This window comes from Oncorhynchus kisutch, linkage group LG2 (assembly GCF_002021735.2).
Source record: "Oncorhynchus kisutch isolate 150728-3 linkage group LG2, Okis_V2, whole genome shotgun sequence".
Lineage (NCBI taxonomy): Eukaryota > Metazoa > Chordata > Actinopteri > Salmoniformes > Salmonidae > Oncorhynchus > Oncorhynchus kisutch.
In genome coordinates, this window is record NC_034175.2 from 70,233,725 (window position 1) to 70,260,521 (window position 26,797).

General features: G+C 43.9%; 1 protein-coding gene across 3 annotated transcripts in view; it reads left to right on the forward strand.

Annotated features, from left to right (window-relative positions):
• Positions 1-26,797, forward strand: part of LOC109870815 (anion exchange protein 3) — a 99,037-nt gene that overhangs the window by 38,920 nt on the left and 33,320 nt on the right. Inside the window, exons 3-6 of one of the 3 annotated variants that reach the window (XM_031800990.1) lie at positions 7,152-7,320; positions 14,956-15,209; positions 15,776-15,975; positions 18,363-18,547. In XM_031800990.1, the coding sequence (XP_031656850.1) occupies positions 7,152-7,320; positions 14,956-15,209; positions 15,776-15,975; positions 18,363-18,547 (808 nt within the window). Of the gene's footprint in view, positions 1-7,151; positions 7,321-14,955; positions 15,210-15,775; positions 15,976-18,362; positions 18,548-26,797 lie in introns of those variants that run through there. The other 2 variants (XM_031800996.1, XM_031801003.1) reach the window with 2 other exon arrangements.

Genomic DNA, 26,797 nt, shown 5'->3' on the forward strand with positions numbered 1-26,797 from the left:
ATACCTCACAAAGGCGAAACAGAATGAACTGAACTAAATAAGGAGCTGATGAGACCAGGTGAGTAACTAACACAGGTGAAATCAATGAACAAAAGTGAAAGACAGGGCTACGTTCAAGAACACAAAGAAACAGAACACAATGTTGACTAAGAAAATAAATACAGAACCTCTTACCAGCTGGTGTCTCTGGAGGAGCCAGTTCTGAGGTTAGGGCTTCTTGTATGGCAGAGTGAACCTCCCACTGTGCCGGTCCCATAATGCAAGAGGAAGGAAGAATGGGTGTAGTGTCTGAGTTAATGGTAGGAAGGTCAAACTGGCACTAGAGAGCATCAGCTTTTACGTTTTTCTTTCCGGGGATGTAAGTAACATGAAAATGGAAGCGTGTGAAGAAGAGAGCCCAGTGGGCTTGTCTGGAGTTTAACCTCTTGTCACCTCTATATTCCAGATTAAGAAGATCTGTTAGGATGAGAAAGGGATGTTGTGCGCCCTCCAACCAGTGGCACCTCTCCTCGAGGGCTACCCTGATTGCGAGGAGTTCTGTTCCCCACATCGTAATTCCTCTCAGCATGTTGTGTAAATCAAATGACACAAACCCCCCCAAAAAATGTATTTGAATTCCAGGTTGTAAGGCAACAAAATAGGAAAAATGCCAAGGGGGTGAATAATTTCGCAAGCTACTGTATATACTGTATTGAGACCCAATCACTGGATACTGTAATAAATGGATCACTAGTCACTTTAAACAATGCCACTTTAAATAGTGCCACTAATAATGTTTACATATCTTACATTACTCATATCATGTGCTGTATTTTATACAATCTACAGCACCTTGCCTATGCTGCTTGGCCATCACTCATCCATATACTTATATGTACATATTCTCATTCACCCCTTTAGATTTGTGTGTATTAGGTAGTTGTTGGGGAATTGTTAGATTACTTGTTAGATATTACTGCATTGTTGGAACTGGAAGCACAAGCATTTCGCTACACTCGCATTAACATCTGCTAACCATGTGTATGTGACCAATACAATTTGATTTGATTTAATATAACTGTTTGTTATTTGACATGTCAAATGAAAAGCTTATTTAATAAAGATTAGCCACAATAGTGGACTTTGCCGTTAGCCTTCAAAATAAAAGTATGTCATTGACAGTGATGCAAATGAATTCAAATAGTAGAATTATGCCTTAGCTGAATACATCATGCTAAACGAGGTTGGAATTTTGTTAATTTGACAAATATCTGTTGAAACCACACTGGATGTATTATACTTTAGAATTGCATTGGGGACATACTTATTTCACTGTACAGCCTTACCTATGGATTGTGAATCAACGACATGGGGTATCAGTCTACTCAGTGACACACAGACAACATTAGCATCATAGCTCTTTTTGCAGGACTCTGAAACAACTGTGAATTGAGCCACATTTATTGTCAACCTATGTGTATTGAACACTATTCCAGAGGAAAAATAATACTGCCTGGATGTTTTGGAGTCTGATAAATCTGAGGAGGACGTTGGGGAAAAATATATTGGGTAGACTGTTACCCCATTTCATTGATCCCCAATCCTTAGGTAAAGCTGTACAGTGCAATATGAATGTCAATACACACAATATGTTGACTGGGAAGGTGATTTCACACAGTCACAGTCCTGCGATAAGTGCTACAATGCGAATATTTGCGTAAACTCTTCACAGTCATTGCTTCACATTCCAACCTTGTTTAACATGATCTAGTCTAAATATGGCATGATTCCACCAATTGTAACCTTCTGCATCACTTTCAAAGAGGTACTTTTATTTTGAAGGCAAACCGCAAATTCCACTATTGTGCCTAATCCTTATTGTGGCTAGCTTAGGCTCGACCGGACCGGTCTATGTGTTATCTAGCCAGAAGAAGCTAGCTGGCTGCTTATAACCTAAACTTTGGACAACAGGGTTAAGTAGCTGGCTAGCTATTTATTTTCTTGTACTGAAGTTCAATTTCAATAGGCGAACAACAAGTAGCTACCTAGCTAATACTTACAAGGATTCCTAAATCATTTCTAAGAATCATGAAAATGACTGCAGTTTCTACTGGTAATTGTTTTCTGGCTGGTTGTATTGAGCTAGCTAACTACACCAGAAGTTGCAGTCGAACAAATAATGCTTTATTACCAACGCGGTATTATAAACACATTGTTTGTGGCCGGTGTCTGCTTGTTTGCAGACTTTTTTTGTACAGCGTTGAGAGTGCTACTGATGGTAATGGTAGCGCTTGGCTTGCACGTGCAAATTATAAACTATAATAGAACTGTGTGTTATTTGACGTGTCAAATGAAAAGCTTGTTTAACGTGTCAAATAGTGTTATTGTCAAATAGTGTTTATTTGACATGTATTTTTTTTGACATGCATAAGAGCATCTGCTAAATGAGTAAAATGAACAGGCCCCTGTTGGTTGGTCCTTCATCACCTTAGCAAACACCACCCACTTCTAGTCTGTGACCCTCACAACAGACCCCTTCTTGACTTCAAAGCCCAGATCAAAGCCTCTGGAGGCCAATGAGAGCTAAAGGGTTAGGCCGCCTCAGCTCTAGAAACCCACTGTGATTATGTACTTTGGTAGATGATTTGAATTTGTCTCATTATGGCGTCTGTGAGCGCAGCTCTACGGAACTCCCAATTACGGCCAGTTGTGATAAAGCCTGGAATCAAACCAGGGTCTGTAGTGACACCTCTAGCACTGAGATGCAGTGCCTTAGAACGCTGCGCCACTCGGGAGCCTTGCAATTTGTTGTATAACTACAGCTGTGTTTAGACAGGCTGCCCAATTCTGCTATTGTTTTCCACTAATTGGTCTTTCGACCAATCAGATCTGCTCGTTTGCCGATAATTGGGCAAAATATCAGAATTGGGCTGCCTGTGTAAACGCAGCCCGGCATTTGGACTGTCTCTCAGATGAAGGAAGGACAGAAGTGTGTTAGTAGAGGGCCCAGCAGTGCGTTAGCCTCACTTCCTCTCTCAGCACTTTGCTACATCGACCCTGAGTTGGTTGCCGTAGTGATAGGTCCCCTTGTGTATACATAGTACTAACTAGCACAAGGTTTCCCAAACTGATGCAACTTGTGTTATCGACGGTACGTTTGTTTATTCCATGTGTAACTCAGTGTTGTTTTTGTCGCACTGCTTTGCTTTCTTGGCCAGGTCGCAGTTGTAAATGAGAACTTGTTCTCAACTGGCCTACCTGGTTAAATAAAGGTGAAATAAAAATATAATAAAATTGTAACTGTAACTGACCCTTCCCGTTTCGAACCCCGGTGAATGGTCTGCACTGTGACAACTTGCTGACACGCTGAAAGTTGGTTTATTTTGGTAAATATTGTAATAAATTGGAATTAGATACCTAGCAACTTGATTATGAAGAGCTTGTAAGAGCTGAATCTGTGACATTGACAACATGTAATTACACAGTTCCCACTTTCTCTCTGTCTTGCGCTCTCTCTCTGTCTCGCTCGCTCACTCTCATCTCTGTCTTGCGCTCTCGCTCTGTCTCGCTTGCTCACTCTCATCTCTCTCTGTCTTGCGCTCTCGCTCTGTCTCGCTTGCTCACTCACATCTCTCTCTGTCTGTCTTGCGCTCTGGCTCTGTCTCGCTCACTCTCACCTCTGTCTCTTGTGCCGTCTCTCTCGCTCTGTCTTGCTCTCTCTCTCACTCTCTGTCTTGCTTTCTCTCTTGCTCTCTCTCTCTCTTGTGCTCTTTCTCTCTATTTCTCTCTCTCTGTCTCGCTCGCTCTGTCTTGCTCTCTCTCTGTCTTGCGCTCTATCAAATCAAATCAAATCAAATCAAATTTATTTGTCACATACACATGGTTAGCAGATGTTAATGCGAGTGTAGCGAAATGCTTGTGCTTCTAGTTCCGACAATGCAGTAATAACGAACAAGTAATCTAACTAACAATTCCCAAAAAAACTACTGTCTTATACATAGTGTAAGGGGATAAAGAATATGTACATAAGGATATATGAATGAGTGATGGTACAGAGCAGCATAGGCAAGATACAGTAGATGATATCGAGTACAGTATATACATATGAGATGAGTATGTAAACCAAGTGGCATAGTTAGTGGCTAGTGATACATGTATTACATAAGGATGCAGTCGATGATATAGAGTACAGTATCTACGTATGCATATGAGATGAATAATGTAGGGTAAGTAACATTATATAAGGTAGCATTGTTTAAAGTGGCTAGTGATATATTTACATCATTTCCCATCAATTCCCATGATTAAAGTGGCTGGAGTAGAGTCAGTGGCATTGACAGTGTGTTGGCAGTAGCCACTCAATGTTAGTGGTGGCTGTTTAACAGTCTGATGGCCTTGAGATAGAAGCTGTTTTTCAGTCTCTCGGTCCCAGCTTTGATGCACCTGTACTGACCTCGCCTTCTGGATGACAGCGGGGTGAACAGGCAGTGGCTCGGGTGGTTGAAGTCCTTGATGATCTTTATGGCCTTCCTGTAGCATCGGGTGGTGTAGGTGTCCTGGAGGGCAGGTAGTTTGCCCCCGGTGATGCGTTGTGCAGACCTCACTACCCTCTGGAGAGCCTTACGGTTGAGGGCGGTGCAGTTGCCATACCAGGCGGTGATACAGCCCGCCAGGATGCTCTCGATTGTGCATCTGTAGAAGTTTGTGAGTGCTTTTGGTGACAAGCCGAATTTCTTCAGCCTCCTGAGGTTGAAGAGGCGCTGCTGCGCCTTCTTCACGATGCTGTCTGTGTGAGTGGACCAATTCAGTTTGTCTGTGATGTGTATGCCGAGGAACTTAAAACTTGCTTCCCTCTCCACTACTGTTCCATCGATGTGGATGGGGGGGTGTTCCCTCTGCTGTTTCCTGAAGTCCACAATCATCTCCTTAGTTTTGTTGACGTTGAGTGTGAGGTTATTTTCCTGACACCACACTCCGAGGGCCCTCACCTCCTCCCTGTAGGCCGTCTCGTCGTTGTTGGTAATCAAGCCTACCACTGTTGTGTCGTCCGCAAACTTGATGATTGAGTTGGAGGCGTGCGTGGCCACGCAGTCGTGGGTGAACAGGGAGTACAGGAGAGGGCTCAGAACGCGCTCTCTCTCTCTCTCTCTCTCTCTCTCTCTCTCTCTCTCTCTCTCTCTCTCTCTCTCTCTCTCTCTCTCTCTCTCTCTCTCTCTCTCTCTCTCTCTCTCTCTCTCTCTCTCTCTCTATGTCTCGCTCGCTCTCATCTCTCTCTCCTCTCTCTATCTCTGTCTTGCGCGCTCTCTCAATTCAATTAACTTCAATTCAATTTGCTTTATTGGCATGATGTAACAATGTACATATTGCCAAAGCTTATTTTGGATATTTACAATATAAAAATGATAATCAAAATTGTCAACGGGACAACAGTAAACAACAATAACAAGGGTCAAAATAACCATACATTCAACAATAACCATAAGTATACAGTAGAGGACATGTGCAGGTTGATTGGTCTGTCAGACACTGTCCCTCAACTTATGTCAGGCAGCAATGTAGTGCGCTGCCAACCCACAGCTCTCTGCATCCTCCCCCAACAAGACGGGCAGCCTACTCTCATCAGAGAGGTCTTTGAAACCTTGAATAAGGGTTTCAAATTTGTTTAATATTTTTGACATTTTGTCAGGAAATGCAGCTCCGTCTCAGGTTCTGCTGTTGCGCAGTGGTTGCACAGCCTTTCCCCTACAGGGAGCCCGGTTTTCCTGTGTCTACCCTTCTCAATGGCAAGGATGTGCTCACTGAGCCTGTACTTTGTCAATGTTTTGATCAGTAACCATTGTCAAATACTTAGCCACAGTGTACTGTCGATTTAGGGCCAGATAGCACTGCATTTTTCTTTGTGTTTGTGCTTGTTTTTCACAATAAGCAATATAGTTTTGACTGTGTTGTAATGTGGTTTATCCTGATTGATTGGATGTTCTGGTCCTGAGGCTTCAGTGTGTTAGTAGAACAGGTTTGTGAACTCAGCCCCAGGACCAGCTGGATGAGGGTACTCTTTTCTTTGCTCAGCTCTTGGCATTGCAGGGCTTGGTAATTGTACATATCTTTCTCTCTGACTCTCTCTCTCTCGCTCTCTTTCTCTCAATTTCAATATAAGGGGCTTTATTGGCATGGGAAACATATGTTTACATTGCCATGGTGGCCTTTCTCAATAGCAAGGCTATGCTCACTGAGTCTGTACATAGTCAAAGCTTTCCTTAAGTTTGAGTCAGTCACCGTGGTCAAGTATTCTGTCACTGTGTACTTTCTGTTTAGGGCCAAATAGCATTCTAGTTTGCTCATTTTTTTTGTTAATTCTTTCCTATGTGTCAAGTAATTATCTTTTTGTTTTCTCGTGATTTGGTTGGGGCTAATAGTGTTTCTGTCCTGGGGCTTTGTGGGGTCTGTTTGTGTTTGTGAGCAGAGCCCCAGGACCAGGTTGCTTAGGGGACTCTTCTTCAGGTTAATATATCTGTAGGTGATGGCTTTGTTATGAAAGGTTTGGGAATCGTTTACTTTTAGGAGGTTGTAGAAGTTAATGGCTCTTTTCTGGATTTTGGTAAATAGCAGGTATCGGCCTAATTCTGCTCTGCATGAATTATTTGGTGTTTTACATTCCACACAGAGGATATTTTTGCCGAATTCTATGTGTTCTATAATTGATTCAAGTATTTTTAGCCAGATCCTAATTGGTATGTCAAATTTTATTTTCCTTTTGATGTCATAACTTCCACAGCTTTGTGGAATTTACCTGTGGTGCTGATGTTTAGGCTGAGGTATAGTGTGTGTGCTCTAGGGCAACGGTGTCAAGATGGAATTTGTTTTCGTGGTCCTGGCAACTGGACCTTTTTTGAACACCATTATTTACTGAGATTTATTGTCAGGGCCCAGGTCTGGCTGAATCTGTACAGAAGATCTAGGTGCTGCTGTAGGCCCTCCTTGGTTGGGGACAGAAGCACCAGATCATCAGTAGACATTTCACTTCAGATTATAGTAGTGTGAGGCCGGGTGCTGCAGACAGTTCTAGTGCCCTCGCCAATTCATTGATATATATGTTGAAGAGGGTGGTGCTTAAGCTGCATCCCTGTCTCACCCCCTGCCCTGTGGAAAGAACTCTCTCTCTCTCTGTACAGATTAATGTGAAAGAAGAGGAGGAGGAGGATGAGGACTTTTCCACAGAGGAGCAGGAGGAGGACTGGGAGAATGCATTATCAGTGGAGAGGTTCGGGGACATCATCACTGACTCCGCGATCAGCGGCGGAGAAAAAATGGGCCGCAACTACAACGAGAAGGATTTTGAGTGTAAGTCTTTAGTCTTCTTTATCTTCTCTGCTTTTGTAGAACACAAAGTAAACATTCCATGAATGTCTGCTTACTAGTGTTGTCAAGATACTAGAATTTTTACTTCAGTACCGATACCAGGGATACTATCACAATACTCGAGACCATTACGATACTCCATACCTAAACGATACCACAAAAAAAAGCCTAATTAGTGAAAGAATGCCACTTGCTCCAGACAGATAACCTCGGCTCCTACTCCTGTTCAATTGTTGGGCATCTTGTGAGTTCAATATAATTTAATCTGAACATTTTATGTACTTGTTTGTAGTTGAGACAGCCATGTATGCATTAATTTGATCAACTGTACAATAATCCAATCAATTTGACTTGGTTTTCACCCATCTAACTACATAACATAATGGTAATCGTTTATTTGAATGGTAAATCTCTATTGATAAACTGAGTAAATCAAGATGTAGACTAGGTCTATTCACAATACAGGTTAATGCATATTATTCAATAAGAGTGTGTGCATGCATATTATTCAGTATGAGTGTGTATGAATTGAGTTATTCAGCATGTTTTAGCTGATAGCATGGGGCTACAGATGACAAATGTTCCCTTTAATGTAGGACTTATTTTATCGCCAACTGCTATTAGAACATATTATTTTATTGAAGTGATAAACAACATTTGCATAGAAGAAGCAATCGCTTCTTTTATAAATGTGTGCGCTGTCTCTTTAAGAAAGTAATGACTTCATTTTCTAGGCAGAAAGTGGCTGTGGAATCTGACTTTGTGGCTATGGAATCTAGTGGAAACCAGATGATAGGCAAGGGACATGAAAAAGTGAATTCAGCTGTTAGCTAGCAAGGAAAGTTTGCCTATAAAGCTAGAAGCTACCGGTATCTTCTTGCATTGTAAAGTGTAGGAACATTGTTTTGAGAACAGCAATTAACAGGTTCCACATGCTGTGTTGCATTATTTAAGTGTGTTAACTTCTGAGCAGAATGAGTGGAGAGCTAATGCAGCCCGGAGAGCTAATGCAGCCCGGAGAGCTAATGCAGCCCGGAGAGCTAATGCAGCCCGGAGAGCTAATGCAGCCCGGAGAGCTAATGCAGCCCGGAGAGCTAATGCAGCCCGGAGAGCTAATGCAGCCCGGAGAGCTAATGCAGCCCGGAGAGCTAATGCAGCCCGGAGAGCTAATGCAGCCCGGAGAGCTAATGCATCCCAGACTGCTCTAGCGATGAATGAGGTAGTGGAGCTCTTTGCTCTTCATGGGTTAAATGGATTGCGCTCTGAGACAGACTTAATCCTCTTGATCACGTGAGACAACATTTGAACATAACAAAAATTCTAGTACCGTTTTTATGATTTTTTTTAATCGACAAAGTACCAAAGTTTCGTGCAACACTACTGCTTACCCAGTTTTTTGGGGGTGTTCTCCATAGTTTTTGGAATATAAATTTTTGCCAACAGGAATGTGTTTTGGCTTAAATTATATTTTGGTATCACTTAAAGGAAGTTTTTATCTCCATATCAAACCATTTCTGGGTAGCGTTTAAGTATCTTTGATTGTTTTCAATTAAAATGGTAAAAAAGAAAGACATAGCTTCTTAACAAAGAGCAATTTCTCAAGCAAGAATTTCACTAGGACTGTCTGGTAGTGTTCTGAGTGGGAAGGGGAAACAGGAAACTAACTGTTATCGGCAGAGAGGTTTGGAATCCTCTTTCTTATTGGTTTATTAACTAATGTACTGCCTACCGAGGACAAAATTTCAGGCGGTCTTTTCAAACAGCTGTTACACTAAAAGGGCATTATCATAATTTTCATAATATTAATCCAACCTCATAGTGTGGAAATATACACTGAGCAAAAATTATAAACACAACATGCAAGAATTTCAAAGATTTGACTGAGTTACAGTTCATATAAGGAAATCTGTCCAATTTATTTAAATTGACTAGGTCCTGGTGTAGTCATGGCCCTGCCTCCTGCTAGAACCTTCATGGGTGTGGAAATATATGTGTGTGGGATAGGACTGTTCCTTCTCAATTCATCTGACCTGACCTCGGCCGAATTCCTTGCTCCTCCCAAATCCACGACTGTCCTACCTTATCAGTGACTGAAACCAGACCTCCATAGGATCCATGAGATTTAACGGTAACATTTTTAACAGAATGTAAACATTCTACATCCCCCTTTCGCACTCAGTAACTTTCCATAGACCTAGTTATTATCCACACTCCACTGACTCCAACACATACATTCCTTGGACATGTAAAGTAATCAATAAGTTCTAGTATGGTAACATGAATTAGTATATTTCAAACTGGAATCCAACAGCCCTAATCTATGAATTTCACATGACTGGGAATACAGATATGCATCTGTTGGTCATAGATCCCTTAAAAAAAGGTAGGGGCTGTCACATATTCCCTTTCCGGCGCTCAAGGTCACCAGTCTGCTTACTTTAACGCACACCTGTCACCATCGTTACGCGCACCACGCCTCATCAGACTCACCTGTACATTCCTGATTACCTTCCCTATAACTGTCACTCCCTTTGGCTCTTTCCAAAGACCTTATTGACTCTGTTTTGTTTTCCATGTCTGTATGCTACTCATGTTTCATGTTTTGGCCTATGTTAATTTATTTCTTAAATACACTCCCTGTACTTGCTTCCTGACTCCCAGCTTACACGTTACAGGGGTGTGGATAAGAAGACCAGTCAGTACCTGGTGTGACCACCATTTGCCTCATGCAGTGCGACACATCTCATAGAGTTGATCAGGCTGTTGCGACATGGGGCCGTGAGTTATCATGCTGAAACATCTGATGGCGGCAGATGAATGTCATGACAACGGGCCTCAGGATCTCGTCATGGTATCTATGTGCATTCAAATTGCCATTGATAAAATACAATTGTGTTCATTGTCCATAGCTTATGCCTGCCTATAACATCACCCGACCACCACCATGGGGCACTCTGTTCACATCGTTGACATCAGCAAGCCGCTCGCCAACACGACGCCATACACATGATCTGCGGTTCTGAGGCCGGTTGGATATACTGCCAAATTCTTTAACCTCTCATGGGTATATGGGACGCTAGCGTCCCATCTGGCCAACATCCAGTGAGGTTGCAGAGCGCCAAATTCAAATACAGAAATGCTCATTATAAAAATTCAGAAAACAAAACATATTTTACATAGGTTTAAAGATGAACTTCTTAATCCAACCACGGTGTCATATTTATAAAATGCTTTTCGGTGAAAACATACCTAGCCCAGAACATACCTAGCCCAGAACATACCTAGCCCAGAACATACCTAGCCCAGAACATAGTCCAGATGACAAATTATTACAAACAGTAACCAGCCTTCAATAAGCATTTCTCAACGGCTGGCCATGCCTTCCGCCTGGCTACTTCAACCTCGGCCAACAGCTCCGCCCCCCCCCGCAGCTCCTCGCCCAAGCCTCTCCAGGTTCTCCTTTACCCAAATCCAGATAGCAGATGTTCTGAAAGAGCTGCAAAACCTGGACCCGTACAAATCAGCTGGGCTTGACAATCTGGACCCTCTATTTCTGAAACTATCTGCCACCATTGTCGCAACCCCTATTACCAGCCTGTTCAACCTCTCTTTCATCTCGTCTGAGATCCCCAAGGATTGGAAAGCTGCCGCAGTCATCCCCCTCTTCAAAGGGGGAGACACCCTGGACCCAAACTGTTACAGACCTATATCCATCCTGCCCTGCCTATCTAAGGTCTTCGAAAGCCAAGTCAACAAACAGGTCACTGACCATCTCGAATCCCACCGTACCTTCTCCGCTGTGCAATCTGGTTTCCGAGCCGGTCATGGGTGCACCTCAGCCACACTCAAGGTACTAAACGACATCATAACCGCCATCGATAAAAGACAGTACTGTGCAGCCGTCTTCATCGACCTTGCCAAGGCTTTCGACTCTGTCAATCACCATATTCTTATCGGCAGACTCAGTAGCCTCGGTTTTTCGGATGACTGCCTTGCCTGGTTCACCAATTACTTTGCAGACAGAGTTCAGTGTGTCAAATCGGAGGGCATGCTGTCCGGTCCTCTGGCAGTCTCTATGGGGGTGCCACAGGGTTCAATTCTCGGGCCGACTCTTTTCTCTGTGTATATCAATGATGTTGCTCTTGCTGCGGGCGATTCCCTGATCCACCTCTACGCAGACGACACCATTCTATATACTTTCGGCCCGTCTTTGGACACTGTGCTATCTAACCTCCAAACAAGCTTCAATGCCATACAACACTCCTTCCGTGGCCTCCAACTGCTCTTAAACGCTAGTAAAACCAAATGCATGCTTTTCAACCGGTCGCTGCCTGCACCTGCATGCCCGACTAGCATCACCACCCTGGATGGTTCCGACCTAGAATATGTGGACGTCTATAAGTACCTAGGTGTCTGGCTAGACTGCAAACTCTCCTTCCAGACTCATATCAAACATCTCCAATCGAAAATCAAATCAAGAGTCGGCTTTCTATTCCGCAACAAAGCCTCCTTCACTCAAGCCGCCAAGCTTACCCTAGTAAAACTGACTATCCTACCGATCCTCGACTTCGGCGATGTCATCTACAAAATGGCTTCCAACACTCTACTCAGCAAACTGGATGCAGTCTATCACAGTGCCATCCGTTTTGTCACTAAAGCACCTTATACCACTGCGACTTGTATGCTCTAGTCGGCTGGCCCTCGCTACATATTCGTCGCCAGACCCACTGGCTCCAGGTCATCTACAAGTCTATGCTAGGTAAAGCTCCGCCTTATCTCAGCTCACTGGTCACGATGGCAACACCCATCCGTAGCACGCGCTCCAGCAGGTGTATCTCACTGATCATCCCTAAAGCCAACACCTCATTTGGCCGCCTTTCGTTCCAGTACTCTGGAAAAAAAGCCAAGTAGAAGCGTTACAAAACTCAGAAATAGAGAGAGAATTAATCCCTTACCTTTGATCTTCATATGGTGGCAATCAGAAACATTAATTTACTGAATAAATGTTCCTTTTGTTCGATAAAGTCTCTTTATATCCAAAAACCTCTGTTTTGTTTGCGTGTTTTCTTCAGTAATCCACAGGCTCAAACGCAGTCAACACAGGCAGACAAAAAAATCCAAATTGTATCCGTAAAGTTCATAGAAACATGTCAAACGATGTTTATCTTCTTATGGCTGCAGGGGCAGTATTGAGTAGCTTGGATGAAAGGTGCCTATATCAAACGGCCTGCTCCTCAGTCATAGTTGCTAATATTTGCATATTATTAGTAGTATTGGATAGAACACATTCTGACGTTTCTAAAACTGTTTGAATTATGTCTGTGAGTATAACAGAACTCATATAGCAGGCAAAAACCTGAGAAATTCCACTTCCTGTTTTTTTTTCTGGAGGTGGCAGATTTTCAACCAAGGTCTCATTGAAATTACAGCGAGATATTCCACTAGATATCAGCAGTCAATAGAACTTTGTCTGATGACTCTGTGAAGGGGGGTCGATTGACACTGGAAATAGTCACCACAGCCATGAGTTGACCATGCTTTCACCAGGCGCGTTCACAGGGGAAGGACCTGCGTTCCACTGCTCATCTGAAGTAATTCTAATTCTCCGGTTGAAACGTTATTCAAGATGTGTAAACAACATTCTAAAGATTGAGTACATCGTTTGACATGTTTCTACTGACTGTTACGGAACTTTTGGACATTTCGTCACGTTATAGTGGATGCACTTTGTGACTTTGGAATTGTTTACCGAACGCGCTAACCAAAGTAGCTAATTGGACATAAATAACGGACATTTTAGAACAAATCAAGCATTTATTGTGGACCTTAGATTTCTAGGACTGCATTCTGATGAAGTTCATCAAAGGTAAGGAAACATTTATCATGTATTTTCTGGTTTCTGTTGACTCCAATATGGAGGCTAATTTGGCTACAGTTCTGAGCGCCGTCTCAGAATATTGCATGGCTTGCTTTTTCCGTAAACCTTTTTTGAAATCTGACACAGCGGTTGCATTAAGGAGAGGTATATCTATAATTCCATGTGTATAACTTGTATTATCATCTACATTTATGATGAGTATTTCTGTTGAAACGATGTGGCTATGTAAAATCACTTGATGTCAATTGATGTTTTTGGAACTAGTGAATCTAACGCGGCAATGTAAACTCAGATTTAAAAAATATGTGTAATACAAATATATGTAAATATGAACTTTATCAAACAAAACATGCATGTGTTGTGTAACATGAAGTCCTATGAGTGTCATCTGGTGAAGATAATTCAAGGTTAGTGATTAATTTGGTCTTTATTTATGCTTTTTGTGAATGCTATATTTTGCTGAAAATGGCTGTGCTTATTGTGGTTGGTGGAGACCTAACATAATCGTTTGTAGTGCTTTCGCTGAAAAGCCTATTTGAAATCGGACACTTTGGTGGGATTAGCAACGAGAATAGCTTTAAAATTATATAAGACACATGTATGTTTTAGGAATTGTAATTATGAGATTTCTGTGGTTTGAATTTGGTGCCCTCTATTTTCACTGGTAGTTGTCATATCGATCAATGTATTGGGATTGCAGCCATAACAAGTTATATTCAATCTTCAGTTTGTTTTTAGCCTAATTGATAGATAATATTCAAACCGGACAAAACGTTGTCAATATAAAAGGTAAACAAGAAATGCACTCTCTCGGGATTGAGCATGAAAAAGCTCTGCGACTCGGTAGGGTCCACTCATTCAGACTGGTCTTACTCCCTCATTTATAAGAATACAAGCCTGAAACAATTTCTAAAGACTATTGACATCTAGTGGAAGGCAAAGGAACTGCAAGTTGAGTCCTAAGTCAATGGATACTGTAATGGCATTGAATAGAAAACTACAACAAACAAAAAACGACTTCCTGAATGGATTTTTCTCAGGTTTTCGCCTGCCAAATCAGTTCTGTTATACTCACAGACACGATTTCAACAGTTTTGGAAACGTTAGTGTTTCCTATCCAAATCTACCAGTTATATGCATATCATATGTTCTGGGCCCGAGTAGTAGGCCGTTTAATTTGGACATGCTTTCATCCAAAATTCCGAATGGTAGAGGGTTAAAAGGCATTTGGAGGCATTTTTGACACACCTGTCAGGTGGATGGATTATCTTGGCAAAGGAGAAATGCTCACTAACAGGGATGTCAACAAATTTGTGCTCAAAATGTTAGAGAAATATGTTTTTTTTGTGAGTATGTAAAATCTTGTGATCTTTTATTTCAGCTCATAAAACCTACACTTTACATGTTGCATTGCTATTTTTGTTCATTGTATATAAAATACAGGGAAATCACGTTTTTGACTGACACTGGGCCTTTAATTTAAGCCTGCCAGTATAATTCTTCATAACTTGTTATAAGCATATGAGCCTTTGTAATATCAGGGGCATTTCTGTCTGTTCATCAACAATTCAATTGCTTTAAAATGTCTAGTATTTTATCAGGATCTGTATGAGTTTTCTTTTACTGTCAGATCAAAAACGTTATAGAAGGGTTGTAACTGCTTATGACAAGTCTTGCATTCATTATGCCGGCAGGCGAGGACGTTATTTTAACTTAAACGCCTACCATTCCTTTCACAGATCACCGGCACACCTTTCACCACACCCACCACCCGCTGTCCACCCATCTACCCCCACCCCAGCGCCTACGCAAGCGGGTGCTCAGCATGGACCGCAAACGCCGGCGCAAGAAGAAGCGCAAGAACAAAAAGACCTCCATGGCACCCTCGGAGGTCACACCCACCATCCATGAAGTAGACGAGGAGGAGGAGTCTGAGACAGAGGGGAGGGACCTGGCAGCCACGCCCACCGAGCAGCCCGATGACCAACAGCAGGTAACATAACAGAGAAATGTGTGATCATGTCTGACAGCTTATCAGAATACCTCTTTTTGTTGTTGATCATTTATTGTTTATAGAATCCAATACAATGTTTGGAATGTTGCAAGTAGACGTTTTTGTTTATTCATTTGTTATATATTCATTCAGTGTATTCATTTCAAAGACACTCCAGAGAGAAATGTCTGTCACACATGACATGTTTTGTGTGAAGGAGGCAGAGAATTCTGGTCTCCTGTGTAATATGAGACCTTTGACAAAGAGCAGGCAGTAGCTAACCAAAGAAAGATGAAGATCTGTTACTAGTCTAACAGGTGCCATGGAGACAGAGAGAGAGTTTGCTTATCTTCCCATACTATTCGTACTACAATTATTTGCACATTGTTGAAAACACTGTACATCTATTTTTTATTTAACCTTCATTTAAGTAGGCAAGTCAGTTAAGAGCAAGTACAATGACGGCTAGCCCGGCCAAACCCTATCCCGGACAACGCTGGGCCAATTGTGCGCCACTCTATGGGAGAGATGCTAAGACCAATGTAACCAACTCCCTCTCCTCTTAGTTTAGCCTGGGGAGTGAGGAGAATGTGGAGCCGACCGTCCCACTAACTTCCTTCCACATGGAGAGCGAACAACAACATCCGCCGCCGGAGAAGGCCACACTAGCCACGGCAGAGGTGGTGGAGGGGCAGGTGGTGGAGGCTCAACAGGACATTCGGGAGCAACCAGAGGATGAGGAGGGTGATGAAGAGCCCACCAACAGGTGTGCCCAGAATCAGATGTTTGGATGCATAAAGCAATGTCACGGTAGCTAGCAGGAGATTAGGCACAGTAACTTGACTGTGTGGTGAAACAATGTTTTTTCAAATCAGCCAATTGTATGGATCACTTCAATATGCAGCAACCAACAACCATCACTTATTTTGTTAGCAAAGCTTGCCGTAAGACACAAGGTGATACTGGGATGTAACTAGAAGGATGATATGCTTCATGAATTGTGAACTAAGAAAACACAGAACTAGAGTGCATTAAAAATAGTACAGTGCCTACAATATTTATTTTGTACGACAGAGGTCGGTACTCAATATTTGAAGATATTTAAAGGGCTCATCAAACAAGGAGCCCAGCTCTTTCTACAATGCTCTTCATTTAAAATCTTCAAAAATTCAGTGCTCATTTCTCACGATTCTTCTGGTAGATTCAGTGCTCATTTCTCACGATTCTTCTGGTAGATTCAGTGCTCATTTCTCACGATTCTTCTGGTAGATTCAGTGCTCATTTCTCACGATTCTTCTGGTAGATTCAGTGCTCATTTCTCACGATTCTTCTGGTAGATTCAGTGCTCATTTCTCACGATTCTTCTGGTAGATTCAGTGCTCATTTCTCACGATTCTTCTGGTAGATTCAGTGCTCATTTCTCACGATTCTTCTGGTAGATTCAGTGCTCATTTCTCACGATTCTTCTGGTAGATTCAGTGCTCATTTCTCACGATTCTTCTGGTAGATTCAGTGCTCATTTCTCACGATTCTTCTGGTAGATTCAGTGCTCATTTCTCACGATTCTTCTGGTAGATTCAGTGCTCATTTCTCACGATTCTTCTGGTAGATTCAGTGCTCATTTCTCACGATTCTTCTGGTAGATTCAGTGCTCATTTCTCACGATTCTTCTGGTAGATTCAGTGCTCATTTCTCACGATTCTTCTGGTAGATTCAGTGCTCATTTCTCACGATTCTTCTGGTAGATTCAGTGCTCATTTCTCACGATTCTTCTGGTAGATTTATCTGTTTCTATGTGAACATCTAAAAACAATCAAATCATTGATTTGGCTTAAAAGGAAACCTTGTGCCTGTCACCATCATTTCTCGTGTCCTAGATAGGTTTGCATAAAGATCCTATCTGACTCATCAACACAGCTATGAGAATATGAATTATTTGGTAATGGATTGAATAATATATGCATTCATCCTGGGACGTCAGAGACTGTGTGGAGTCGAGGGTCATATTCATTAGGGCTCAACATAGAAAAATATCTTGCAACGGAAACAGAAATTGTACATTTCTTATTGGACAACTCCAGGTAGTCCCTCCCTGTTTCATTCTGTTTTCTTCCGCTTGTAGCCTAATGAATACAACCCAGGTACTTGTTTCCCTCTCTGCAGGGCGGTTAATCTCACTGATTTATAATTATTGCAGCAGCAAAAAAGGAACCTAGTTACAATGTCATGTAATGTTAGGATATTGTTGCCTGAGTTAAAGCAGCCAATGATTCACTGGGTGAGGAAGCCAGTGTTGCAGTGCTGTGCTGTGTTCTGGTGCCCTCTGTTGCATGATGGACCACATTACACCCAACAATCTGACCCCTCCAAGATTATTCATACTGTGTTTGTGCCAGTCAAGATGTTTGTTCGTATAGACTGGGTTGACGTTTGATACCATGTTCATTTTAAAGAAGGATTTAGTAGATTCTGGAGTTTTAACACTTTGGGACAAAAAAAATCTAATTCTGAACTGGTTTATGGCTGATGGTCCTTCAGGATTTGTATTTATTTATTTTATTTAACCTTTATTGAAGTAGGCAAGTCAGTAAAAAACAAATTCTTATTTACAATGAATGCCTGGCAAAAGGCCTCTTGCGGGGATGGAGGCTGGGATTAAAAAGAAAAAGAAATCAAATATAAATATAGGACAAAACACACATCATGACAAGAGAGACAACTCAACACTACATAAAGAGAGACCTAAGACAACAACAGAGCATGGTGGTAACACATGACAACACAGCATGGTAGCAACACAAAATGGTAGCAGCACAAAACAGGGTACAAACATTATTGGGCAAAGACAACAGCACAAAGGGCAAGAAGGTAGAGACAACAATACATCACATAAAGCAGCCACAACTGTCAATAAGAGTGTCCATGATTGAGTCTTTGAATGAAGAGATTGCGATGAAACTGGTAGTTGATAGTTGACACAATAGATAACAGATAGTTAGTTACCTGACATACTTCAAAAGCAAACGTTTAAAGAATCAAATACAATATGACCTCTGATGGGTTTTCACACGTACTCAAGTATTCCCTCTGTACTGTCCGTGATTCCCCCTGTGTTCCCCTCCCCTGGTGCCCCACCTCTGCGGACCCCCCTAGCATGAACACCCGTAGCTGGTTCAGGAGGAATCCTCTCCACCCTGCACCGCGGACCAGTTACGACATGCGGGAGCGTGTCTGTATCGGCAGCATGACGGCCGTGGAAACAGCCGTGTACCGGAAGGTGCCCACCGACGAGGCTGAGGCTCAGATGTTGGCTAGCGCTGATCTGGACGACATGAAGAGTAAGACACACACATACACACCAGAGAGAACGGACCGTTCCCAAGTCAACCCCTCTAGCCCACCCTCCTGCTGTTGAGCAACCCTCCTGCGGCCCTAATCTACCACACCTGATTCTACTAATCAGCTGCTTATCGGGACTTTAGTTGAATCGGGTGTATTTATGTAGGGCTGGAGCAAAAGCCTGCATAACCAGCTGCTGGAGCAGGGTTGACCACCCCTGCCTGGTGTAGCCCCTTTTTCCTGAACAAGGGCATACAATTTCTAATGAAAGTAGAGGGTAAAGGTAGTGTAATTTAATACTAAGTAACGTTGCTTGCAGGTTTAAATAAAAAATGCATACCTTGAGACTTAGTAACTTAGTAAATATATTTTAACCAAACTCTCGGGTTCCTCGTTTGGTGCCTCTTGATGGACAGACCCAGTCATCATCCTTTACACCTGACAAAGGCAGGTTGCTCCAATTGGATGCAATGCTCCAGTTACCTTCCCAGCTGTTCTGCTGTGGGACAGTTTGAGGGTGACAGTTTGAAGCAGGTCTGAGTACTGGGATAAAATATGAAATATAAATCACTTACACCCCAGGATTGATGTACTGCAATAATGCCAGTGTGGCAATATGTTTAATGATACTGTACTGTATTACCATAGTTCATATTCTTGAACGTAACAAGTGGAGGGAATATCTGCTAGTTTAGGGCACCCTCTATTGACGTAACAATATAGGACATATCTGTCCGATGTATATGTCCTTATGTGAGAGTGTAATACATGGTGTTGCTATGTTTTAGTACTAGGATATACTGTGATTTGATAGGGTGGATATGTGAATACTGTGATTTGATAGGGTGGATATGTGAATACTGTGATTTGATAGGGTGGATATGTGAATACTGGGATTTGATAGGGTGGATATGTGAATCTGTGATTTGATAGGGTGGATATGTGAATACTGGGATATGATAGGGTGGATATGTGAATACTGGGATATGATAGAGTGGATATGTGAATCAGAAGGGACAGAAATAAGACAGCGAAAGGAATGTGTGAATGTTGAGAACATCTGCTATGTGTGAATGACAGTGCGGGTGCGTATGGCCTCCCGAGTGACGCAGCGGTCTCACTACAGACCCGGGTTTGATCCCAGGCTGTGTCACAACTGGCCGTGACCGGGAGTCCCACAGGGAAGCACACAATTGGCACACAATTGGCCCAGTGTCGTCTTATAGTGCTCTGGCGACTCCTTGTGGCGGGCTGGCTGACTGCGGTCGTCAGTCAAACGGTTTTTCCTCCGACACATTGGTGCGGCTGACTTCTGGGTTAAGCGGGCGGGTTTTAAAAAGCGTAGTTATGGCGGGAAAAGTTTTGGGGGACGCATGACCGACCTTCACCTTTCCCGAGCCCTTTGGGGAGTTGCAGAGATGAGACAAGATCGTATTTGGATATCACAAAATTGGGGAGAAAAGGGGGGTACATTTTTTTTCACGAATGTGTGTGTCACGCCCTGACCTTAGAGATCCTTTATTCTCTATTTTGGGTTAGGTCGGGGTGTGACTAGGGTGGGCATTCTAGTTTAGTTATTTCTATGTTGGCCTTGTATGGTTCCCAATCAGAGGCAGCTGTCTATCGTTGTCTCTGATTGGGGATCATATTTAGGCAGCCTTTTCCCACCTGTTTGTTGTGGGTTCTGGTTCTTGTGTCGTGTCTGTGAACACTGCATTTACTTCACGTTTCATTTGTTCTGTTTGTTTTTGGTGAGTTTCATTTATTAAAACATGTGTAACTCTACACACGCTGCGCCTTGGTCCATTTATTCCAACAATCGTGACAGAAGATCCCACCACCCATGGACCAAGCAGCGTGCCCAGTAGGAGCAGGGATCCTGGGCCTGGGAGGAAAGCCAGGAGTGGAGGACATCGTGGACGTGGGACGAGATTATGGCAGGAGACAGAAGCCTGCCATGGAAGCAGGCGGAGGCAGCGAAGAAGCAACATCAACCACACCGGGTTCGCGGCCACGAAGGAAGCCGAGAGACAGCCTCTAAAAATGTTTTGGGGGGCACACGGGGTGGTTGGCGGAGCCAAGGTGGGAACCAGAACCAACTCCCTGTACTCACCGTGTGGAGTTGGTCACTGTTCAGGTGCCTTGTTTTCCGGTTCTACGCACAGTGTCCCCAGTGTGCCTTCACAGCCCAGTGCGTCCTGTGCCAGCTCCCCGCACTTGCCGTGCGAAGGAGGTCAATTGTCCAGGACGCGTTGTGCCAGCTCTACGCTCCAGACCTCCAGTGCGCCTCCACGGCCCAGTACGACCTGTGCCAGCTCCACGCACCAGGTCTCCAGTGACTGTTCCCAGCCCGGAACCGCCAGCGATGTTTTACATTCCAGAACCTCCAGCAACGTTTTGCAGTCCGGAGCCTCCAGTGATGATCCATGGCCCGAAGCCTCCAGTGATGATCCATGGCCCGGCGCCTCCAGTGATGATCCATGACCTGGCGCCTCCAGTGATGATCCATGGCCCGGAGCCTCCAGAGACGATCCAAGGTCCGGAGCCTCCAGTGACGGTTCCCAGTCTGGAGCCTCCAGTGACGGTTCACAGTTCGGAGCCTTCAGCGGGGGTTCCCAGTCCGGAGTCTCTGACGACGATCCACGGTCCGGAGTCCTCGACGACGATCCACGGTCCGGAGTCCTCGACGACGATCCACGGTCCGGAGTCCTACGTCCCGCACCGGAGCCGCCACCGAGGCTAGATGTCCACCCGGACCCTCCCCTATAGAGTCAGGTTTTGCGGTCGGAGTCCGCACCTTTGGTACTGTCATGCCCTGACCATAGGTGGGATGCTTGTCTACTGGCCTGTAGGAGAGTGGTGGTATGTATGATATTAGGCCCTTGGGAAGGGAATGCTACAGTATATGAGTGTGGAAATCAGGAAGCTGATACGCTTGTTGTTGTTTACTGTCCCTCACACAGATGAATGTCAGGGGGCTTGTGCTTGTTTGCCGGACTGTGCAAGTGTCATTGTTTGGGGGTGAGAGTTTTGTTTAGGACCTGTTTGTGTAGGTCTGGGGAACACTGGAGAGAGAGCACAAGAGAGCAATCGATAGAGAAATTTCCAAAGAGAGAGACAAATAGAGCAAGAGAGAGAGACCAGAGAGAGAAAGAGAGAGGCAGGAACCTGGACTTTGTCATCCTACAAGAAACATGTTATAGAGGAGATGGACCCACTGGTTGCCCTCTAGGTTACAGAGAGCTGGTAGTCCCATCCACCAAATTACCAGCTGTGAAACAGGGAAGAGACTCAGGGGGTATGCTAATTTGGTATAGAGCAGACCTAACTCACTCTATTAAATTAATCAAAACAGGAACATTTTACATTTGGCTAGAAATTCAAAAGGAAATTATCGCAACAGAGAAATGTTCTCATGTGTACTACCTACATCCCCCCCACTAGGATCATTTCCAGGACCAGGGACATGTACTAGTCTGCAGCGACCTAAATGCCAGAAATGGACAAGAACCTGACACCCTGAACACACAGGGTGACAAACACCTGCCTGGAGGTGACAGCATTCTCTTCCCCCATATGCCCCCCCACCCCCCTAGACACAAAACCGGTCACAACTCCTGCAGCACTGTCGCACGATGGGTATGTACATAGTCAATGCAGGCTTCGAGGGGACTCCTACGGTTGGTACACGTATAGCTCATCTCTTGGCAGTAGTACTCTATACTACTTTATCACTGACCTCAACCCAGAGTCTCTCAGAGGGTTCACGGTCAGCCCACTGACACCCTTATCAGATCACAGCAAAATCACAGTCCACTTGAACAGAGCAATACTCAGTCATCACGCATCAAAGCCAAAGGAACTGCATAATGTAGATGGATGGAAAATAGTGTAAAAGCCAATTAGGCAACAACAAATTCAATCCCTTTTAGACAACGTAATAAATCATCTCAATGTAATTGAAGATTCTATACAATCTAACCACTTCTGGGAAAATTTTAACAAACTTAACAAACAACAACACAGAGTTCTCTATCCAAAATGGAGATTAAACCACTTCTCCAATATATTTGTCCCTATAACAAATAACAAAGAACAAACCGCAAAAACATATACATGATCAAATACAAATCTAGAATCAACTATTAAAGACTACCAAAACCCTCTGGATTCTCCAATTACATTGAATAAACTACATGACAAAATACAAACCCTCCAAACCAAAAAGGTTTGGATATCCTCAATAAAATGATCAAATATACAGACTACAAATTCCAATTGGCTATACTTAAACTCCGTAACATCATCCTCAGCTCTGGCATCTTCCCCAATATTTGGAACCAAGGACAGATCACCCCAATGTTACTCTAATAACTACCGGGGGATATGCGTCAACAGAAACCTTGGGAAAATCCTCCGCATTATCATTAATAACAGACTCGTACATTTCCTCAGTGAAAACAATATACTGAGCAAATGTGAAATTGGCTTTTTACCAAATTACCGTACGACAGACCACTCTACACACCCTAAGTGACAAACAAACAAGCCAAAACAAAGACAAAGGTTTTGACTCAATTTGGCCTGAGAGTCTGTTATACAAATGAATGGAAAGTGGTGTTGGGGGAAAAACATACAACATTATAAAATCGATGTTCTCATATAAGAAGTGTGCAGTTAAAACAGGGCTGTGGATTGCAGCTTGAGCCCCACCATTTTTATTTAACTAGGCAAGTCAGTTAAGAACAAATTCTTATTTTCAATGACGGCCTAGGAACAGTAGGTTAACTGCCTGTTCAGGGGCAGAACGACAGATTTGTACCTTGTCAGCTCTGGGATTTGTACCTTGTCAGCTTGGGGATTTGTACCTTGTCAGCTTGGGGATTTGAACTTGCAACCTTCACGGTTGCTAGTCCAATGCTCTAACCAGGCTACCCTCTTCAACATACTGTATATCAACAAATTGGCAAGGGCACTAGAACAGTCTGCAGCACTCAGCCTCACCCTACTAGAATGTAAAGTCAAATGTCTACTGTTTGCTGATGATCTAGTGCTTTTGTCCCCAACCAAGTAGGGCTTATAGCAGCACCTAGATCTTCTGCACAGATTCTGTCAAACCTGGGCCCTGACTCTAAATCTCAGTAAGTCAAAAATAATGGTGTTCCAAAAAATATCCAGTTGCCAGGACCACAAATACAAATTCCACCTAGACACCATTGTCCTAGAGCACACAAAAAACTATACATACCTCGGCCTAAACATCAGCGCCACAGGTAACTTCCGCAAAGCTGTGAATGATCTGAAAGACAAGGCAAGAAGGGCTCTCTATGCGATCAAAAGGAACATAAAATTCAACATACCAATTAGGATTTGGCTAAAAATACTTGAATCAGTTATATAACCCATTGCCCTTGATGGTTGGGAGGTCTGGATTCCGCTGACCAACCAAGAATTCACAAAATGGGACAAACACCAAATAGAGACGCTACATGCAGAATTCCGCAAAAATATCCTCCGTTTCCAATGTAAAACTCCAAATAATGCATGCAGAGCAGAATTAGGCCGATACCCGCTAATTATCAAAATCCAGAAATGAGACGTTAAATACTACAACCACCTAAAAGGAAGCGATTCCCAAACCTTCCACATACAGAGATATTAACCTGAAGAAGAGTCCCCTAAACAAGCTGGTCCTGGGGCTCTGTTCACAAACACAAACAGACCCCACAGAGCACCAGGACAGTAACACAATTAGCCCCAACCAAATCATGAGAAAACAAAAAGATAATTACTTGACACATTGGAAAGAATTAACAAAAACATTTGCAAACTAGAATGCTATTTGGCCCTAAACAGAGGGTACCCAGTGGCAGAATACCTGTCCACTTTGACTGACCCTTAACAGAGAGTACCCAGTGGCAGAATACCTGTCCACTTTGACTGACCCTTAACAGAGAGTACCCAGTGGCAGAATACCTGTCCACTTTGACTGATCCAAACTAAAGGAAAGCTTTAACTATGTACAGACTCAGTGAGCATAGCCTTGCTATTGAGAAAGGCCACAATAGTTAGACCTGGCTCCCAAAGAGAAGACAGCCTATGTGCTCACTGCCCACAAAATGAGGTGGAAAATGAGCTGCACTTTCTAACCTGACAAATGTATGACCACATTAGAGACACCTATTTCCCTCAGATTACACAGAGCCACAAAGAATTGGAAAACAAATCCATTCTTGATAAGCTCCCATATCTATTAGGTGAAATACTAAAGTGTGCCACCACAGTAAAAGTATTTGTGACCTGTTGCCAAAAAGAAAAGCCTACCAGTGGAGCACAAACACCATTTTAAATCCAACTTATATTTATCTGTTTATTTATCTTCACTTTCATACTTCAACTATTTGCGCATTGTTACAACACTGTTGTAATGTAGCATGTTTCCCATGCCAAAAAGACCTTTGAATTTAATATAGATAGACAGGAGAGAGAGTGAGAGAGAGAGAGAAAAACAGACCGGAGAGGGAGAGAGGGAGACATACAGATCAGAGAGAGAGAGAGAAACAGACCGGAGAGAGAGAGAGAGATGCAGAGCAGAGAGGGAGAGAGAGAAACAGACCAGAGAGGGAAACAGACCGATCAGAGAGGGAGAGAAACAGACCGATCAAAGAGAGAGAGAAACAGACCGGAGAGGGAGAGAGGGAGGGATGCAGAGCAGAGAGAGAGAGAAACAGACCGGAGAGGGAGAGAGGGAGGGATGCAGAGCAGAGAGAGAGAGAAACAGACCGGAGAGGGAGAGAGGGAGGGATGCAGAGCAGAGAGAGAGAGAAACAGACCGGAGAGGGAGAGAGGGAGGGATGCAGAGCAGAGAGAGAGAGAAACAGAACGGAGAGAGAGAGAGAGAGAACAGACCGGAGAGGGAGAGAGGGAGGGATGCAGAGCAGAAAGAGAGAGAAACAGACCAGAGAGAGAGAGAGAGAGAAACAGACCGGAGAGGGAGAGAGGGAGGGATGCAGAGCAGAGAGAGAGAGAAACAGACCAGAGAGGGAGGGATGCAGAGCAGAGAGAGAGAGAAACAGACCGGAGAGGGAGAGAGGGAGGGATGCAGAGCAGAGAGAGAGAGAAACAGACCGGAGAGGGAGAGAGGGAGGGATACAGAGAGAGAAACAGACCAGAGAGGGAGGGATGCAGAGAGAGAAACGGACCAGAGAGGGAGAGAGGGAGGGATGCAGAGAGAGAAACAGACCAGAGAGGGAGAGAGAGAGAAACAGACCGGAGAGGGAGAGAGGGAGGGATGCAGAGCAGAGAGAGAGAGAAACAGACCAGAGAGGGAGGGATGCAGAGCAGAGAGAGAGAGAAACAGACCAGAGAGGGAGGGATGCAGAGCAGAGAGAGAGAGAAACAGACCAGAGAGGGAGGGATGCAGAGAGAGAAACAGACCAGAGAGGGAGAGAGGGAGGGATGCAGAGAGAGAAACAGACCAGAGAGGGAGAGAGGGAGGGATGCAGAGAGAGAAACAGACCAGAGAGGGAGGGATGCAGAGAGAGAAACAGACCAGAGAGGGAGGGATGCAGAGAGAGAAACAGACCAGAGAGGAGGGATGCAGAGAGAGAAACAGACCAGAGAGGGAGGGATGCAGAGAGAGAAACAGACCAGAGAGGGAGAGAGGGAGGGATGCAGAGAGAGAAACAGACCAGAGAGGGAGGGATGCAGAGAGAGAAACAGACCAGAGAGGGAGGGATGCAGAGAGAGAAACAGACCAGAGAGGGAGGGATGCAGAGAGAGAAACAGACCAGAGAGGGAGGGATGCAGAGAGAGAAACAGACCAGAGAGGGAGGGATGCAGAGAGAGAAACAGACCAGAGAGGGAGGGATGCAGAGAGAGAAACAGACCAGAGAGGGAGGGATGCAGAGAGAGAAACAGACCAGAGAGGGAGGGATGCAGAGAGAGAAACAGACCAGAGAGGGAGGGATGCAGAGAGAGAAACAGACCAGAGAGGGAGGGATGCAGAGAGAGAAACAGACCAGAGAGGGAGGGATGCAGAGAGAGAAACAGACCAGAGAGGGAGGGATGCAGAGAGAGAAACAGACCAGAGAGGGAGGGATGCAGAGAGAGAAACAGACCAGAGAGGGAGGGATGCAGAGAGAGAAACAGACCAGAGAGGGAGGGATGCAGAGAGAGAAACAGACCAGAGAGGGAGGGATGCAGAGAGAGAAACAGACCAGAGAGGGAGGGATGCAGAGAGAGAAACA